This window comes from Rhipicephalus microplus, chromosome 4 (assembly GCF_043290135.1).
Source record: "Rhipicephalus microplus isolate Deutch F79 chromosome 4, USDA_Rmic, whole genome shotgun sequence".
In the NCBI taxonomy this organism is placed as follows: domain Eukaryota; kingdom Metazoa; phylum Arthropoda; class Arachnida; order Ixodida; family Ixodidae; genus Rhipicephalus; species Rhipicephalus microplus.
In genome coordinates, this window is record NC_134703.1 from 143,516,479 (window position 1) to 143,535,598 (window position 19,120).

The 19,120-nt window shown below is 43.6% G+C and overlaps 1 protein-coding gene across 1 annotated transcript in view; it reads right to left on the minus strand.

The window, feature by feature from the left end:
• Positions 1–16,918, minus strand: part of LOC119171478 (putative cytochrome P450 49a1) — a 47,224-nt gene extending 30,306 nt beyond the window's left edge. The window contains exons 1-3 of the mRNA XM_037422281.2: positions 16,124–16,918; positions 2,946–3,183; positions 1,465–1,655 (exon numbers count right to left, since the gene is read on the minus strand). Of these exons, the coding sequence (XP_037278178.2) occupies positions 1,465–1,655; positions 2,946–3,183; positions 16,124–16,349 (655 nt within the window). The 5' untranslated portion in view covers positions 16,350–16,918. The remainder of the gene's footprint in view (positions 1–1,464; positions 1,656–2,945; positions 3,184–16,123) is intronic.
• Positions 16,919–19,120: the final 2,202 nt, after the last annotated feature.

Sequence of the window (19,120 nt, forward strand, 5' to 3'; positions counted from 1 at the left end):
AATCGATCGAACTACCCTTTACGCATCCTCAACGAACGTAGGCTCGGAGGTAGTTGTAGGACGGGGAGGCATGAGAGGGGGCTCGTTCGCAGGCTGCGTACGTGGAAGTGTAGGCCAGTCATCCACAGAAATGGGCTTGTCCACCTCATTTTGCTTCGTGCTTACTGTTATATTGGTGTTCTAATAAGATGGGTTACGCGCGATACCCTGTATTGCACGTATACGACGGCTGCATAGGCACCGTACCCTTTCAGCAGCTTCCCTGTGCGATGAATTGTCTGTGAGGACTTGCTTGATAATGGCGATTTCTTTCTTTATCCGCTGGCGTTCCTTGGAGGCAGCATCATGGGAACCATGATAGTTTTCGCACTTCAGACTTGTTGCCCGACATGCGTTTGCAGTGTGGGGCTCAGCGCATCGTGGGCATACTGTGGTGTTCGTGCATACACCATTGACATGTCCAATTTTCACGTAATTATGGCACTGAAGAGGTTTAGGAACAAATGCTGAACAGCAAGCCCTAAATGTCCCACGTGGACGTGTGATAGAATAGAATCTCTTTTGGACATTATCTTTGCACAGCGGGTTTTTCGAGGCGAAGTAAATTTGTGGTGACAGCTTCCTCGTTCGCTTGTTTTATAAGAATTGGAAGATCCGAGCTCGCTATGTCAGAATGAATGTCATTGATTACTCCCGCCATGCAGATATCATTCATTGGAATTATCGGTCGGATTTGATGTCTGCAAAATCCGATAATCTGCGTAGCTTGTCTAAGGCCCTGGCAGGCATAGTGTGTATACAGCAAGAATATTCTTGCTAGGGTTCAAACAGATATTTTAATTTAGATTGGTGCAACCCCCTCATAGTTCACAGAGAGAGCTTGCCTGTTTAATGCTTGAGACTAATGGAGGGGCCTTCGGGCACAAGCAAGGTAGTGTGCGGCCAGCGTTCTTTTGACTTCCCAGTTAATGTCCCGGCTGATGAAGATGGCTTGACGACTCTTCGTTTGGCCTTCTGATTCTCACGGTCTCGAAGCTGTCATCCGAAGAGTCGTCGCCAGAAGCCAAGTACAGTTCCGTGTCCTCGCTGGCGTTCGAGCAGGTGCTTCGTTTCAAAAGTTCAAACAGAGAAGCTTTATTGTACGTGTTACTTGTATATAAACAAACGAAGCAACAACGCAAATACGAACAGTATATACCAAATAGTGTTTATTAGGCCCAGAAAACTGTGAACAGAAGAGATGTAGTCCTCCATGTTCAGTCTTAATACTGCTTGTATTACTGGTAACCATAACCGCAGCATGTATGTTGCTAGAAATTCTAATAAAAGTTTGCCCAAATATCAGGATAAGCACTCGGCTTCTTCTGCTTACAGTGCTTCCAAATTATACTCAAGTGTGTTTAACGAGATATTGAGACCAATTAAAAGACAAGAAGCACGCTAGTGATTGCGAGTATTACTTACTTTCTAGGGCCCATCGGCGCATAAAATAAAAGCAGTCGGGTATTTCTCCTCGCTGGTCAGTCAAGTCATCGATTATGTCGACAGCATCTTGGGCAACGGAGTTCAAGGCCGACACATACGACGAAGCGGCTTGGTTCCTGAGCACATGTTCTTGCGTAGCGCAGCGCAGTCGGCTCCACTTTTCACCTTGGCTGCCAAGATAGAATGAAAACAATAATATCAGGAGTAAAGAGAAGCAGCCTGCAGCAAGCATTGTTTTATATAGCCTAGAGTATATCTAGCTTGCGGAATACTACAGCTTGAGAATCATTGCTTCTGTACACTGTGCGTTCTTGTTTGATCCGTCAGAACAGTCCAATACAAAACATTCATTATCTTGTGCAAACAGATCATGCCTAGACCACGTGTAGTAGAAAATACAGTATACGTTGCAAGCCACAAATAATATGATAAAACCACTAACGAATACGAGTTCAACATTACGGCGTCATTATATTGCCTATGGCTGCAATCTATGAACAAAACGGCATAATACACGCGGAAAACAACATGCTGATGTATTCTGGAAACGCGCAGCGTTCGCTAAAATACATACGTAAACAAATAGGTAGAACAGAAATTTCAAAGCTTCACAAGCCGAGTTATTTGTTCGCCGCGGCTAATAAGTGGCAGCGGTGCATGGCTACTGACCGGAAGGTCACGGGTTCCATCCCGTGGCCGCAGCTTTTGCAATCAGTGGATGCGCAAAGCTTGAGGCAAGTGTACTCTGCGATGTCAGTCCCCGTTAAAAAACGCCGGATGGTCCAAATTTCTAGTATCTCATGAAGAAATTGTAGTTTGGGACACATCATCCCAAATAATATTTAAAGTTGAAGCTGAGTAGCTTGACCACTTGCACTTAGTTACCATATATTGTTCGCAGAGTTTAGAAATAGCCAAAACATACGGCCTCAAATTCTTTTCGTTTCGGTTATTGATGGGATTTGTTAGAAAATAACACCTTAAGGAAGAAAAGCACCCAGTTTCAATATTCTGTCATGTAAATTAGAGTGTTATTTTAACCTACATATTGTGAAAATTTAAAAGGTAACTATGGGAAACAATGTATCATGTATAGAATACTGTGAATCAGTGTTTCAAATGTTTCGATTCCAGATGAGTGCACGTGAGTGAACGAATTATGGTTACACAATGTCAAGAGAAGCTTGGCTGACGTGCTTTGTATGAGCACTACAGCACACCTTCCTCAATCAAACTAATCTGAAGCCTATTACAACGGGCTCCTTTTGCCCAATTACGAAAAATCTGGCAGCTAAACTTCCAAAATCTTTAGGTTTATGTCTCGTGTTACTAACACTGCGTCCTAAAACAACTATAATTTCACGTAACTGCGTTAGGAACTGAAAGTAGCATTTTATCTTTCAACGTAGTTTACTCTGTGGCATACTTTTCTTCTTGATAGCATTAAAAATAGTACGCACAGGTGAAGAATGCTGGCATCAGCGTACTCCTTGGGCACCTTGTCCCTGTAGTGCTTCAAAGCGGCCATTCCGATTCGAAAAGGCGCCTCCCCTTCCTCTTGGAACACTGTGTGAAAATCTCTCGGGCTGAACAAGTGCACAACTGTGTAGCGTCCGGCGAATTTCTCTCTCATTATGGGACCATACTTCTGGAACAAATGGGCGCCAGCCTCGCATATTTCCTCTCTCGTACTCAACCCTGCAGAGGAAAAAAAACAGTTGCCCAGCTTTCAAATCAAGTTTTGCATTGTTCAGTCCTTCACGCTCTGCAAGAGCAGTGGTAGGTATAGTTAAGTTAACCCTGTAGGGTTAACATGGTTTTCCGACGCTGCACTCTACGAAGCCGCAGCGCATCCTGTGCTACCGTTCGAGTTGAAGCAGTGCAGTAGCCCACTAGTTTGCCCCTAAATGTGTATAAAGTATAGACAAAAAAAAGCAGCTATGGCGTATCAGGGCAGTACACTATAGGAAACCTTGGTCTGGAGTGCCTACAGAAGCTGCCTCGTATGGCTCTTGAGCCAGAATGAGAATGGTGAGCAGTACACCAATTTTCATGAGCTTTGCTTTTTTTTTTGCTCCGTGTGGCCTGCAGCCGCTTTCGAGATGGCAGTCGAGAGATGAAAACACGTACTGGGATAGGTAAAACGAAGAGAAGTGCCTCCGACGGGCTGGCCGACATTTCGATAGGAGCATCTGCCAGAGCTATCTTTGTCAAAAACAGAGATAGCGCTTTTTTTTGTCCGAAGACGAAATGCTGCAACCCCCTTGAGCATTCTTGACTCAGCTCAACCATCTCTCGAGGTTCTCAACTAGTCGTCCTCTTATCAGAAAAGAAGGCCGAAACCCTACAATGATTCAAGCCACAAATGCGTTTGAAGCTACAAAAACGAAGAATAGGCAAATCAAAGCACTCAGCCACCACTCTCATAGCAGCTGAATGGTGTAACTGACAGCGTTACCCCTCGTTAATAGTGCAGGAATGTATATGATGGCGGCTACTACGGAGCCGCGCGCCCCAGCGCTGTAGCAGACGACGCGAAATACTTCGCGCTGGTTGATATGAAGATGGACCGTTGCGCTTCGGTGCATGGCGGCGCCTGTTGCGCTAGCTCTGAGTGGAATGTTCCCCGGCTAAACCGTGTTCACTCGAAGAATAGCTGGTACTGTATTTGAATTTCGATTAGCTTTTACACCTGCAGAGTGGAACCTGTACAGTCGAGTATGGCTGCTCTCAAATGACAAAGAGGGAGTGTACGCCCTTTCAGTGGTTATGTATGTTTTTATTTTCGTGATTGTTTACGTAAAATAGAAAGGCTTAAAGTACCTGTCTTCAAAGAGGCTGAGATAAACAATGCATAATAGAGTTGGTCGAGACTTCATGTCGCTGTTTCTCGCTAGCTGCATACGGCAGAATAAACTTGCACGAATTCAACACGAACGCTTCAAATCATGAGTCGCGCTGACCGAAATCATCCCACCCGCATTAAAGTGCATCATACGGAGCTCTTTGATCAAGCCAATATATTTTAAAAATTGTGGCAGACCACGAACTTTGGGAGTCAGTTTGTGAAGCAGTGAGTGACTGGCAGGCTATGTGGAATATTTTCATTTGGGTAAAATTAAGACTCACGAAGAGCATCGACCTCTCGTTGTAAATTGAGTAGATGTGCGCATGTCACTGGATGGCCGGGCACGCCAAATACACGATGTGTAAAGGTAATGACGTCAGCTGATGGTAGGCTCGCAGTTTCAATGAAGGTGAAGCTCATTAGACCCAACGTGTGCTTAGGTGTACGTCTCTGTTGAAGAATCCCACGGGGTTAAAATTTCCGTAGCCCCCCGATGTGGCGTCTCTCATACCTACATCGTGGTTTTGGTTCATAATTATTACTGCCATCTGCTTAGGCCTCCAGGTTAGATGGCCAGCGTAGGCCATCACGTTACAGGGAAACGTCGTGTTTATCGCAAGGAAGTGCACGCTTGAGTACGATTAACTGCATATATAAATTTGCTTGCCATAAGTGTATTCGCGCAACGCGTGTGGGGTCAAGTGCATACGTAGTGCTTTTTTAGATGCGAAGCAGCTGATGGTCGGCGCTTTGGCCTTGTTCACCGTCGTAGCCATGGTGCTCTTTTTCTTCTTATTAGATTCCTAAAGAGAAAAGAAGAGAAAAGTAAACCCCGTAACTGTCTGCATCCAAGTGCGACACCTCAACAAGGTATGGGGGTAAGGAGGGATTAAAAGGATAGAATTTAAAGGTATATGGATAGAGAGGAGAAAGGAGAGAGCATGGCACAGGCACAGCGAACCACAGAAAACGACGGAAGTGAAGAGGAGGTAGGAAAGATGAACATGGTCGCAGGAGTCCGTGGACGGGGTACCACTCAGCGAGAGCTCTTGTCGGCGTCAGGAGATGGCGTAGGGCGAGCCCAGTCGACCAGAGCTGCGCTGTCGTCGGAGATCGTGAGGGCAGAACCGGTCGACACGAAATTTAGAGAGCAAGTGATGGTGCTCCAACTAACTCGGAGCACCAATTAAATGGCACTGCTGGTGGTGGTAGTGGTTAGAAGATGAGAAAAGGCACCTAATATCTGCAGCCTGGTCGGGAGCACGGCGCAGTGCCTGAAAAAGAATGTCACTGCTGCAGAGCGCTGGCTCCATTTCGGCGCGTGCTCTTGTATGAGCGGAGACCGCCAGCGGTGCCGCGTTGCTTTGTATTACAAAAGCGGCAATTCCGCTCTCTCACGCACACTGCGTAGTAGAATGAAAACATGAGGACGAGTGCGATGGAGGCGAGGGCTAGCAAAGCGGCTGCGTGTGCTACCATGAGCGTCTACGGTGATGAATTGAGGGCCTCTTTACAAACGTGAAGTCGACCCATGGCTGCTTTGCATACAATTCGGGGGTTCTTTTAACAGAGAGATCTGTGCGATGTTTTTTAGAGCTCGGCTCTCAGGCGCCTCCTCCTTCGTTGAGTGCAATCGCTATCGGTATGAACAATTGAGCGAACGAAGACAAAACAAATTAGAGATTGCCCCAAGGTGTTTTTGACCACGAGAGCCAGTGAGCCACTGTGTTAGCTTCCGCATCACTTCGTGCCAGCTCGCAGTTCTTGAGACCGCAGAACACGTGCCTTTCGCGTACGCGCGCGGGAAAGTGGGATGTGCTGTAAGGCATAAGAGAAGAAGATGCACGTTGGTCTAAGTAAAACTTGTGTGCAACACTCTGACGTACTCTTGAACTTCGCATCCAGCTTCCAGGCCCAAGCATGTCCATATCAGACGAGTTGTAAGGAGGAATATATCGAAGTGCCATTCTATCTGTACGCGTGTACAGGGAACAGCCAACGATCACCTACGCCCATATGAGCGGTCCCTTTTGTATGGCTGGACATGTATTTCACCTCAATCATACACATAGTTCACATCAAATAGAAAGATGTGTTCTGATCTGTAAAAATTTTTTTTCTGTGAAGAAGTTGGGGTACACATTATCTCGGCTACTGCATATCGATAAGTTTTGACAACAAATTAAAAATAATGAATGGTACCGAAAATGTAAAAAAGAAAGAAAACCATATTAACACACTGAAACAAGCTGAAATAACATGGCGATATGCAGTGTGCTTGCAGGTGTTCACACTTCCATAAAACATTCACACACACAACTTTATATTTCTACTCACATTACATATAGTAACACATTTTTGCATATTCTATATATTCACAGGCCCTAGCTGTATATCACAAGTGCTCATTCAGTCCAGTCTCCACTGAGAAGTCTCTCAGGAAGATGCTTGCCTTTTTCTGAAGATGAATCTCAGGCCATGGCTCGAGTAATTTCATTATGTGAGGGGCTGTATGTCCAAGCTTGCTACTTTCTTCCTTAACATTTCTCTTTCACTTGCGTACTTCACGTAATCTAAAAGAATGTGACAAACGCTTTGATCTTCATGACTGCAACGGGTCACCAGCTGGACAATACTGTGCGCTATCTAGAGCCTGGCAACCCTGCACGCTAGCGTTCCATTTGTAATCAATAAACCACTCTTGTTGTGCCCACCACTGTGCGCAGAGGTTCTCTACAAGATGCCCAATACACTGAACACAAAGACATTCCAATGAATTGGCTTGATGTATTTTGTGCTACTTCCAGTCGAAGTCTGCAGAGTTATGCCTCTAGGTGTCGTGAGAGATCTGCCAATATTGAAAATTTTGTGCGAATCAACTTTATGAAGTAATGATTGAGTTTACTCAGGCCTATCAGACCACTTCTCTACAGACCAGTCGTTCGCTCTTCGCAATATAATACTTTGAATATTGCCACATTCCCTCGTCAAGTTTTGTTATCGCCCCATTTCACTGTCGGTAATTCTCAGCGCAAACAGCGCCTACACTGTTCGAGAAGCTCCGGAACTGCAGTAGATCATTTTGTTAAGACTACACACACTTCGTGAACATTCCAGATTATTCGTGAACCTACGTCACCGCAAGCGATATTCGATGGCAAGTGTATAAATGCCGACACGCTTCGCCGCTTGTCATTTGATTGAAGGCTAACGCTCTGCTCACCACTATCAGTGCTAGTGTCTCGCTCTAATCTGACGTTTTTTTTTGCGTGGCTACAAGTTCGGCTCAATTAAAGAGTTTAATATTTGATCTGCAGTCTGCTCCCTTTGATCACGTCATGACCCTGTGATTCAATATCCATCTCACGCTCATACTTTTCACTCACATGAGCGCCGAGGTCTGTGTGTAATTTTTGTATTAGTTATTATGCACAGCGGTGCCTCCGTTAAACGTTGCTTGAACATTTTGTGGATTTTTAGTGGTGTTGGTATATCTACCACTTCATTAGTAAAACCCGCTGTTGGGCCAGTTGGTGCATGTCTGGAATAAATAGTCAATTTTGCGCCGAATTCACAACCACCCAGAGGAAGAAAACCTCAGACACCAAGGGCGCTTCGTGCCCGTGTTGGTATGCATGTATCCATGGAGGCCACGCTTGGCGCTACCGCAGTATGTGCCGTTGTATGGTAAATGATTACGTCATCATTGCGGTACGTCCACATATACCATACATAAAAATAAAGCGCTGTTTGCAGCGGCTCTTTTGGGATGCGTACACAAGCGGCCTTCCCCTTGGTTTCCCGGTTAACCAGCTAGGCAGTCGCAGCTCAATTTATCGCGAAACAAAAGCACCAAGACAACTGCACTCATATTCCGAATAAGGCAGTATTGTAATAGTCGGCGGTTTTTTTTTTTCATTGTTAAAAAATTGGATAGCCAATCTAATACTGGAACCACAAACCACGTTGTCCTGCCAGGACACCTTGAATGGCAGTATTAAGCGCTGGCGTTGCTTGGTGGTAGAATGCTCGACTGCCATGCAAAAAATAAGTATTTCATGCATACTCAAGAAGTCATTTTTAGTTTTTTTTAAGGATATACCTCACACATCGACAACACTTTCAATGCTGGCAGAAGATTTTCTGCTACATGGGCACCTTCACGTTGCTGCGTTAAGATTTCGGAAGTCTGCGTTGACAAATAGTGTGAACTACCTGCGTCATAGAAAATGAGCACAAATAATAAATAATAGGGGGATCCTTAAGTTTTGCTTTTAGGAATTGAACGCGATAGTGACATCCTCTTCTTAATGCGTACTAATTTCAAAATGGTTTGTTTCAGTTGAGCTCTCGCATACGGCAACATTCTGTGTAATGGGTAGCATGCTTTAAACAACAGGTAATATTGCGCTTGAAAATTTTCACCACTTCCTATGCACCCACTATTTTGCCTTAAGGAAAAGGGCGGAGTAACATGTGTGGTTTTTGTGGTGGATGCTCTGCTTTAAAACCTGAATTCATGATAATCGCATGTTTTGACACCCCGTTGCAACGTACGCTTGTTGTACGCTTTTTATTGCGATGTTTCATGATGCATTGTGAAGCGTGTATATGAACGCGTGCGTTTGTAAAGCATGCAGTTGACTTTTCACATCATATCCAAGTAGAGTAATGTATTTTCATTGTATGTCTATGCAGACGTCTGATTCTTTGGTAGAACCCTTGCTTGCCGTGCAAACGAATCAGTATTTTATTATTTATTTTATAAGCATCTGTGTCGATTTTCCGGTCACGCTCAAGATAATGATTTATTACTCACAATTAACCAAGAACGCCGACGCTAACACCGGAATTTCTGCAGAACAAGCTCTTTTATGCTTTCGGATTAAAAAAGAAGAAAACAGAGAGGAATAAGAATCTACACAAAACCAGCGAAAGCTATCAACTGAGTTTTTATGAAAAACATTCAGATATGAGTATTGCGAATAGTCGCATGGCGAGAGTGCAAAATTGAGCAACGGCAATAGTATTTTGCGCCAATTTGATTGGTATGTGTGGTTTAACGTCCGAAAACTACTAAATGATTATGAGAGACGTTATAGTGAAGGGCTCCGGAAATTTCTACCACCTGGGGTTCTTTAACGTGCGCCCAAATCTGAACACACGGTCCGACAGAATTTTCGCCTCCATCGAAAATACAGCCACCGCAGCCGGAATTCAATACCGCGACATGCGGGTGAGAAGCCGAGTATACTTAGCCACTAGACTACGGCCGCAGAGCAAGGTGTTTTGCACCTAATTCTACTCTAAAGCGGAACCAACTCACACAAAAAGCTACATTTTCTAATGACCTGCGGCGTTCCGCACCATTCCACTATAACAGATACCAGTGACACGTACATGTTATTCAGTAACATGTGTTACCAACCAGTGAGATGGTTTAGAGACGAGACAGAGAAGTCTTGATATGAATGTCTTGACCTGCGAGTCTTGTTCATCGTAGAGGCACGTTATCCTATACCAAGGTTTGCATAAGGTGGCTTTGAGACGGTAAACCCCCCATTTGTATTATTCAAATCAACTTTTGCACATACCAACGCACAAAACGGCTACGCAAGCGCCTATACGACGCGGGCGAGATACACAAACACACACACGCACACACACACAGATATATATATATATATATATATATATATATATATATATATATATATATATATATATATATATATATATATATATATATGTCTCCAGTAACGTAATAAACATGCTACATTGCAACATCTGCGGACAAGAATATATCAGTTAAACAGACACGCCATTTCGGCTGTGGTTCAATAATCACCGGTACCAGGCCACTTCACTACCGAAGCTACCTTTATCTAGACATCTGCGCCTGCCAAACCACAGTTTTGAAAATATCAGCGTAACTCTTTTGCAGTCCAGTTTCTCAAACAGGCGCGAGCGCGAACGGCGTGAGGAATATTTTATTTTCAAATTTCGAACATTAGTAGCCAGCATCAACGAGGACCCCGGAAGAGTCCTCTGCCTCCGAGAAGTAAGCCAGGAGGAAATTGGTGACAAAGATTAGCTGGAGACCATGCTTGTTTTTTCTGACTGACTCATACGTGTACACTGTTCTTTCTTGTTTTTTGTTTTTCTTTTTTTCCTTTTTTCTTTTTTTCACATGCACATACAAAGTGTTTATGTTCGCCTACCACTTGATGACCATTGAAGGGAAACGAACGAAGATTAAAGGTAAAGAGCCGACCGACCCATTAAGGGGAAACCCTTTCCTACGCACGCCGTCACGGACCCCTCCCGCCACCGCGGCGACAATCTTGGGTGGCCCGACACACGTCGAGAACTGACCAGCACGTGATGAGAACCGGATGTGCACGTACATGGACAGTTGGTTTCGTTCTCAGTGTTGAAAGTGGTTCTTCCTCTTTTTTACTTTCTTTCCTTTCTTTTTCTTTTTTCTTTTTTTTTCGTCTTTTTGTTCCTTTTTTTCTTTCTTTCTTTTTTTAGTTCTCTCTCACTCTCGCAAACATATTTCAAGGCGAGAGGGATGCGGCAGCAACGAAGTTTGGAAGTTCATGTCAGTATAACTCATCCCCTGATGAAGGGAGGACCCCTCCCGAAACTGTAGGGAAATAAATATATTTATCCTTGTTGACAACACTCCCGTTGTGCCATATCCCATTCCTTCACTATATATATATATATATATATATATATATATATATATATATATATATATATATATATATATATATATATATATATACATGTATACATACATATATATATATATATATATATATTTATATATATATATTTAATAAGTGAAGAAGAGTGTATACCTAAGGGCTCGTTTTTCCATGTTTTAACACAATAATAATGAGATCTAACAGACAGTAATGCCAATGAATATACAGGGGAAGTTATTAGAACCAATGGAATGTGAATGAGAAGAAAAAAAAGTGGATCAAAAAATAACCAGTCATGAGCAGGAATCAAACCTACGACCTTCCAATAACGCGTTCGATTCTCTAACCGCTGAGCTATCACAGCGGCCTTCCCTTCATCCACTTTTTTTGGGTTTATATGTGAATTTATAAGTAGGAGTGACAGTCAGCTCCATCTATAAGCCAAGCGACGAGTGTGAAAACACTCTTTTAGGCGCATGTTTGGCGTCACGTAGCACGTGAACTTATTATGAGCTCAGTGGTTAGAGCATCGAACACGTTATTTGAAGGTCGTAGGTTCGATTCCTGCTCACGGCTGGTTCTTTTTTCGTCCACTTTTCTTTCTTCTTATTTACATTCCTTTGGTTTTAATAACTTCCCCTGTACATTTCTTGGAATTACTGTCTGTTAGATCTCATTAATATTGTATGTATGTATGTATGTATATATATATATATATATATATATATATATATATATATATATATATATATATATATATATATAGAAAAAAAAGAAAAAAATTAACTGCAATTTGGCTGCTAAAAAACTCTTTGCACTCAAAATAACTTCCTGTAATATGACTCAGCAGTCACTGGCTTTCACTCACTAGCGCTTACAGGACAGCGGTCATCAATCTTCGACTGGACAAGCGCACAACAACGAAATTTTGTAGAGTTGACAGAAATGAAATTAGGCCTCAATTAGATGCAACTGTATTGGTCAGAGTTCGCAATCTAAAAATTTGACTTCCCAGAACATTCTCCTAAAACCCAGTGTTATATTCAAACTTATTGAACGACGTTTTCGTAGAAAAATTCGAGTAAAAAGCACTGACCTCCTTCCAATTTTGCAGAGCGGTTCTTTTTACGAGCGTGTGCTCTGATGCTACACAATTAAAACGTCAAAGTGCCCTACTCATAAAGATTGCGTTAGTTTGACGAAACACTGTCCCAACCATGAAGCAATGCACTTTATAGTGGGTAGCGGTCGTACGTAAAGGATGGTGCTATACTAGCGGCGGCTGTTGCACGGCCTCCTGATCTCACAGCAGTAATCGTTCTTGCAAGTTTATTGCTCGGCCAGCTCACGCACTCAGTTGATTTGTTCACCGATCCTCCGCATCTTGTTCATCCGCCATTACACGTCTATCTATCTATCTATCTATCTATCTATCTATCTATCTATCTATCTATCTATCTATCTATCTATCTATCTATCTATCTATCTATCTATCTATCTATCTATCTATCTATCTATCTATCTATCTATCTATCTATCTATCTATCTATCTATCTATCTATCTATCTATCTATCTCTCTATCTATCTATCTAAATATCTATCTATCTATCTATCTATCTGTCTATCTATCTATCTATCTATCTATCTGTCTATCTATTTATCTAGCCACTTACGTTTGGGTGCTCTCGTGGTCGCCCACTTAACTTGGCGGGAACGAAAATTAGCATGAGACGGTTGATTTGACAGATATAACGCGCTGATCAAGATAATAATAATGTCGCAATCTCGTCGCGTACGCCGTCAAACACTTCCAGTCAGACAGTGACACATACTCACGGGTGGGTATGTGCCGTTGGTAAGCGGGTATATGCCACAGGTGATTGACTCTCAGTATATACCCAGGAACGACGAGAACACACATGCGCAATTTTAACGCTTGAGCGTTAAGCAATACCCGACATCGGTTGCGTCAACCCAACAAAGGCATAGATTAAATGTCAGTGTTGAGAATATCTTGACATAGGCAGCGTTCGCCACCCGACGAATGCAAATAATAAATTTTATGGTCCCAGCAGGAATTAACCCAAGCAGTCTGCGTGGTAGTCAAGCATTCTGCCACAGAGCTACGCCAGACCTCGGAACTACTTTTCAAATAGACGCTAATCTTCGTGAAACGCCACTAGTGGTTGCAGTGCTGCCGACTCAATTTTATAAAAAATTACATATGTACTCCTTTTATACAGCCGTTACTTCGGGTTAACGTCAATTGTGGTGAAGTGCCATGTGCTGAAATTGATTTAAGTAGCAGTGTCAAGGGCCAGCATCTTCGCGAGCATCAGCGCTTGATATCAGCTTCTGGTGTTGGTATAACACATTTGCAGCTGACATCGTTGGGCAAGTGGGAAAATGGCTATACAAACATCTGCAACTCTTCAACATATGTCCCTGCGTGCAACATTTGTGCATATTTTATCGTCATTTCATGACGTGTCGCTCGATAAAAAAAAGTGCAACAGGTTCATCTTCCCTCTGCGTGCTTCGCATAAAGCTTATTCCCAGGTACGGGGGATCTGCCGAATTTTTTTTTTCGCATGTCTCTGCTGTTCGTACTTTCTGATTTCTTTAAATGCTCGTAAACACGGAGCGTGGCAACGTTGCCATCGTGTCGAGGCTATGTGCGTTTCTCTTGCATCATATTTATGCCAGATTTGGCCCGACCATATGCACATGAAGCGATAAAAATGGATAAGGAAGTCACAATCACCGTCTCAAAGACACGAAGACATATATGCAGTATAAAAGACTCGGCAGGAGATAACTAGTATCCGTGTTTACTTGGAAGCAGAGAGTGATGTGTTGCCATCTTACGGCTGGCGTGAAGCTGTGTAGCGCCACCGCTTTTGGCCAGACTAACCAGTTTTAAAGTTTATTTTAGTCTGTGGGTCTGTCGTCAAGGCGGGCCAACGCAGCAGCTAGTGACAGTCTGTGCACGCTGCAGTCAGCACAGTGCCAGAGAATGCGCTCTGTCGTTTCATCGCTGCCGCAAAGATCGCAAGCAGCACTGACTTCCGTGCCCATTCGATGGAGAAAAACTTTGCGAAAGCGAGACCAAGCCATAGTCGGCAAAACACCGTTGTCTCAAGTCGAGAGAGTCCGAAGGGAGGTCGAAGTCAACGAGACTTGTCCAGCCTATAGAGGAAGTCGGGTGTGCCATAATTTTGCTGTAATCCACAGGAGCTTCACATCTTCAGTAGCAATCTGTCGCAATTTCATGGTAGTATCAGTCCTTGAGAACAGAATGAGCCACGAAATAATTATGAGACACACCGTAGTATGAGGCGAAGAAACTTTTGACCACCTGATTTTCATTTTTACAGGCTGATATCGCATTGTAAACTGGCCTCTAGCTTTTCGTCCCAATTTAACTGCGACCGCCTTGGCTGGAATTGAACCCACGACCTTCTCGTAGCAGCCGTTCATCGTAACCTCTACATCACCACGGCACTGATGCGCAGTAATATGGGGCTCTCACTATATACTCTAAAACATTTTGATGTCCTACGCATGCGCTGCCGTCACCTACTAAAATTTTACGGCAAAATGTTCTTTCTTCCTCACAAGAAAGGTCTCTTATGGCAATACTACGATAACGGGCCCGTTTAATCGTGACAATTTTTTAGTCAGATTAAAATGCGGAAAAGAGTTTCAAACGAGGTATATTGGAACTATATTACCGAAAGTATACTACTCGTGCCTTTCCCATCTTATACTGCATATACCATAATTTTTCCGTTATGTCGTCTCTGCGGTATTGATCTCGCACCCATTTAACTAGAGCATGTTTGTCACAAAACAACCAAACGTGTTTTATATGAAACAATAAAGGTGTTTGATTTTAGCGTGAAATATGTCATACATTTAAAGGGGCGCCACGTAGAACACTTTCCATGCATGGTGAGAAAATGCTGCTTATTAGTAGTTGAGGCTCCAGAGAACACTCGGGCCAAATATTAAAGCACAGCATTTGACCTGGAATGTACTAAATTCTCTAACTTAGCTAAAACTTGAATCTGTTTCTCTCGAAAAATTATAATACCTACTCAAAAATTACCGCGTCAGAGGCCCAAGTATTTCCATTGGTTGATTTGAGCATGGCACGCTCGGAAGTTACTGGGCTCGTCCCAGGAGGCTATGACGTGTCCGCATATGCTCGCGTGATGGCACTGAAAAGCCACGCATTCGAAAAAAAAAAACTAAATTCAAAAAGTGGTCAAGACCAAGAGGCGTGCATGACATATTTTCTTCCCTATTAACACTCTCTCCTGCTTAGTTTCCAATGCTTTCGTTGGAACGAAGGAAGAGAAAAAGAAATTGCTGCATGCGACATACTTTTATAACTCCCTTCACTTATAACAGATTCTAAAATTTCTGGTAGGGGTCAATCCATGAGGCACTAAGCTCTCGCAATGAATCTATTTCATGGCTTGCTCGCTGAATTCCGTGCCGACCGGTTGTGCCCTCGCGATCTCCGACGCCAGCGTAGCTCTGGGCGACTGGGCTCGCCCTACGTCATCTCCTGACGCCAATCTCTGACGGCAGCGCAGCTCTGACCTACTGGACTTGCTCTACGCCATCTCCTGACGCCGACAAGAGCTCTTGCAAGTGGTGCCCCGTTTTCGGACTCCTGTGACCGTGTTTCTATCTTTCCTATCTCGCCTATCCCCTCGATATGTCCTCGCTCGCTGGCTTAGCGCATCTCTCTTTCTCTACACCTTTATTCTTATCCTTTTAATCCCTCCTCACCCCCATCCCCTGTGAGCTACTGTTGAGGTGTCGCACCGTGATGCAGACAGTTACGGGGCTCATTTTTCTCTTTTTCCTCTCATAGAATCACTTAGTAGGCTCTTTTAAAGGCATTTGACTTCTCATGATAAACATAACAGACTATTCCTTCTGTGCTTCAGTATACAATCATCATTTGAGCTCTTCACGTACGAGTTGAGATAAGCTTAATAAACATTATGTATAAGGACAATAGTTCATTATATTTACGTAAGCCCAAGTTGTTCTTACCTCCTAAACGCCATGGCTTCCCTAGTGCATCCAACGGTGGGAGTAGCGGCACGCAAGGCACTTCACGAAAGCTTCGCGCTTTCACCGAATCAGCCGATTGGTTAGAAAAAACCTTCGTGTTCAACGTTCTAAGTAAAGCGCTGTTGCACTGAAATGACATGCGAGGCAACAATGTACGGGCCCCTCTCAGCCTGCCCGAAATGGTACACAAAGTGTACAGGGCCATGTCGACGTGAAACTTCGTTCACCAATGCTGACCCAAAGTGCACCTTCCCTAAATTCATGCACGTTGGTTACTCTGGTACATGCATAAGCGGCTTCATCACATGCATCGTGGTCGTTCGCACAGGCTGGCAGATGTAACTTTTGCGTTTATCGTCTCCGGAGCGTAAACAGCCTTTTTTTTTTGGGCAGCTCTATGCTCTGCAAGCGGCACGTGGCCTGGGATGTGCACTCATCACTGACGAGAGTGAAATGCTTGCGCAATATTTTACCCTCGCTTCCGGTTTGAATGTAAAAGATCCGTGTGATCAGCGGAGTGCACAGCTTAGCGAAAGCGGAATTTTCCCAGCGTAGCCTTTGTACAATAAATAGGCACTCACTTATTTACATGTACATATCCTGATGGTGTGACTCGGGTGATATTGGGCTAAAAGGGAGAATGGATTTTTTTTCATGACCAGGCAAAATGTGAGCAAATCCAACACTTCACTGAAAACCTTGCTCGCGGGCGTACTCTGCTTCACGGGGGTCGAGAAGGCTGCACGGAGCGTCACACAGCTGCCCCATAGTGGAGTATATGATGCATGTATTCGCTCTCGTTTTTGCACGATTGGTTATTAGAGAGAGAGGCAACAGGCAAGAGCGGGCGAACAAAAGGACAATTTTTTTATTTAAATACTCTGAAAGCCCCATTTGGCATTGCATAGGAAAGGGGATTTAGTTATGGGAGCACATAAGTTCCAAACAACATAAAAACCATAATTTTAACAAGGAAATAAGCAAAATGAAACAGCGAGTCAAGTTAATTACAGCGTTCAGTCGAATACCTTCACCATAAAGAGAATGCGTATTAAAGTGGGCATAATTTTTCCAAAGCAATAATTACAAGAAAATTGAAACTGTCATAGGAGAACATTGAACATATATCGCAAACGAAGGCCGTAAACAAAATGAGTACAATCAAACTCAGCTTAGCAATGCTAACAGCCATGCGGCATCGAGTGAAAAATGAATTTGTGATATCGGGGATGTAAGGTTTAAGGGAGCTTCCATTGTTTATGCATCACGATAACAGCAAATTTTGAATCTTGTTTGTCCTGAAAAAAAAAGCGGGGGGGGGGGGAAGAGCACCTTGTGCACATAATGAAGCTTGGTTGAGTTATAAGTGTGTAAAAAGGTATGAGACCCGGCGTAGGATGACATGTTGTGATTAGGTGAGTAAAAGATTGATTGTCCACTATCTCACCAGTATGTGGCAAGTGTTGAGGGCAAAGCTCCGCCTTACTAAACCAACAGTTATGCAGCGTTAGTAGAATGATGAGATAAACTTTCTGAATACAATCTGTATCATTTGGAGCCTGTCAGAGAGACCTATTAGGTGAGGCGTGTTGTAGACATAGCCGTATAATTGAACACTTCATTGGCAATGAAGATGAGCTATGTTCTGTTCCCGAGGTTTTACAGATTACAATTTGCTATTTCGACACGCCTTCTCTCGCATGTCAGGTAACAGGCTTCAAGGTCTGCTATTTCAAAGCAAGGGAGCAGAAAAGGGATGTGAAGTACACACGCATTCAAACTCGACATAAAAATTTTAAGTAAAATGACTGGTGTACCCCATCGCTCGAGATAACCGCTTCATGTTCATAAGGCTCTGGTCTCAAAAAATAACGTTGGTTTTGATGTACGCGTTTCAGTCGAGGTCACACCTATATGATTCAAAATTATTCGCAACAAATATATGCGTATGACTTCACCCCGGAGTGCCCCGTTTCATTCCGTGAATACCGTACTATATACGGCACAAATTGACGAACAATACTAGCGCGGGCTAACTACAACCCGTGAAATATTCTTTAAACAGTCTTTTCGTGCTAACCCAGTGTCATTTATGACTTACTACAGCGGTGAACTAAAAATGGGTCTTCTTGAAATTCGCTAGAATATTAACTTAACCGGGCCGCGCATAGCGTATTTTGTTCTTTTCACACAAAATAGTGGGCAGTAAGACGATACCACATCTACCTTTCTTTAGGAGGATCACCGAAACAACCAGGTGCCTCAGCGGGCGTGCCACTAAAAGGTTGCCACTGATAACAGCCATACTGAAAGAACGACGACAAAGGGATTCTTGTGTAGAACACTGCTCTCAGTATCTGTGATTTTACCAGTTTTTCTGTGTATTTGTGGAAGACACCACCCAATAACTGTGACGATGGACGTGGATTCGCCTGGGCTTCCACCCTAACCATCCAGGTCATCTGCAGCTGCTACGAGAAAGCGTACTGACCACTCGAATGATGCCGAGAGCGAGGACACGCTGATTTACTCTACGGCCAGGGATGAAAGCTCCGACGAGGGCGACTTCGTACCCGTGACAAGGCGTCAGCCAAAAATAATACTACTGATGCCTTCTCCATCAACAAGTAAGAATGATATGAAGACGTGTGAGCCTCCAACTCACACAATTTTCTTTATGCTGGTCAATGCGGCTCATATAGTCTCAACCGGCTCAATCGTGAAGCCACGCCCAGGTCTCTTGAGGCACTTGCACAGGGACAGATCGTGGATATGTGGATAAATGGCCGTAAGAATATCTTCGCCATAGACGCGACTAAACGAAACACACTCGAAGTTTTGAGCAACGTCAAAGTGTTGGAGGACATCAGCGTTCGCTTCTACATACCTGATGGCCGTGACTATTCTGCAGGTGTCATTGATGATGTCGACATTGCCATCAGTGAAAATGACTTTCTAGCTCTCATCAAGCCGGTG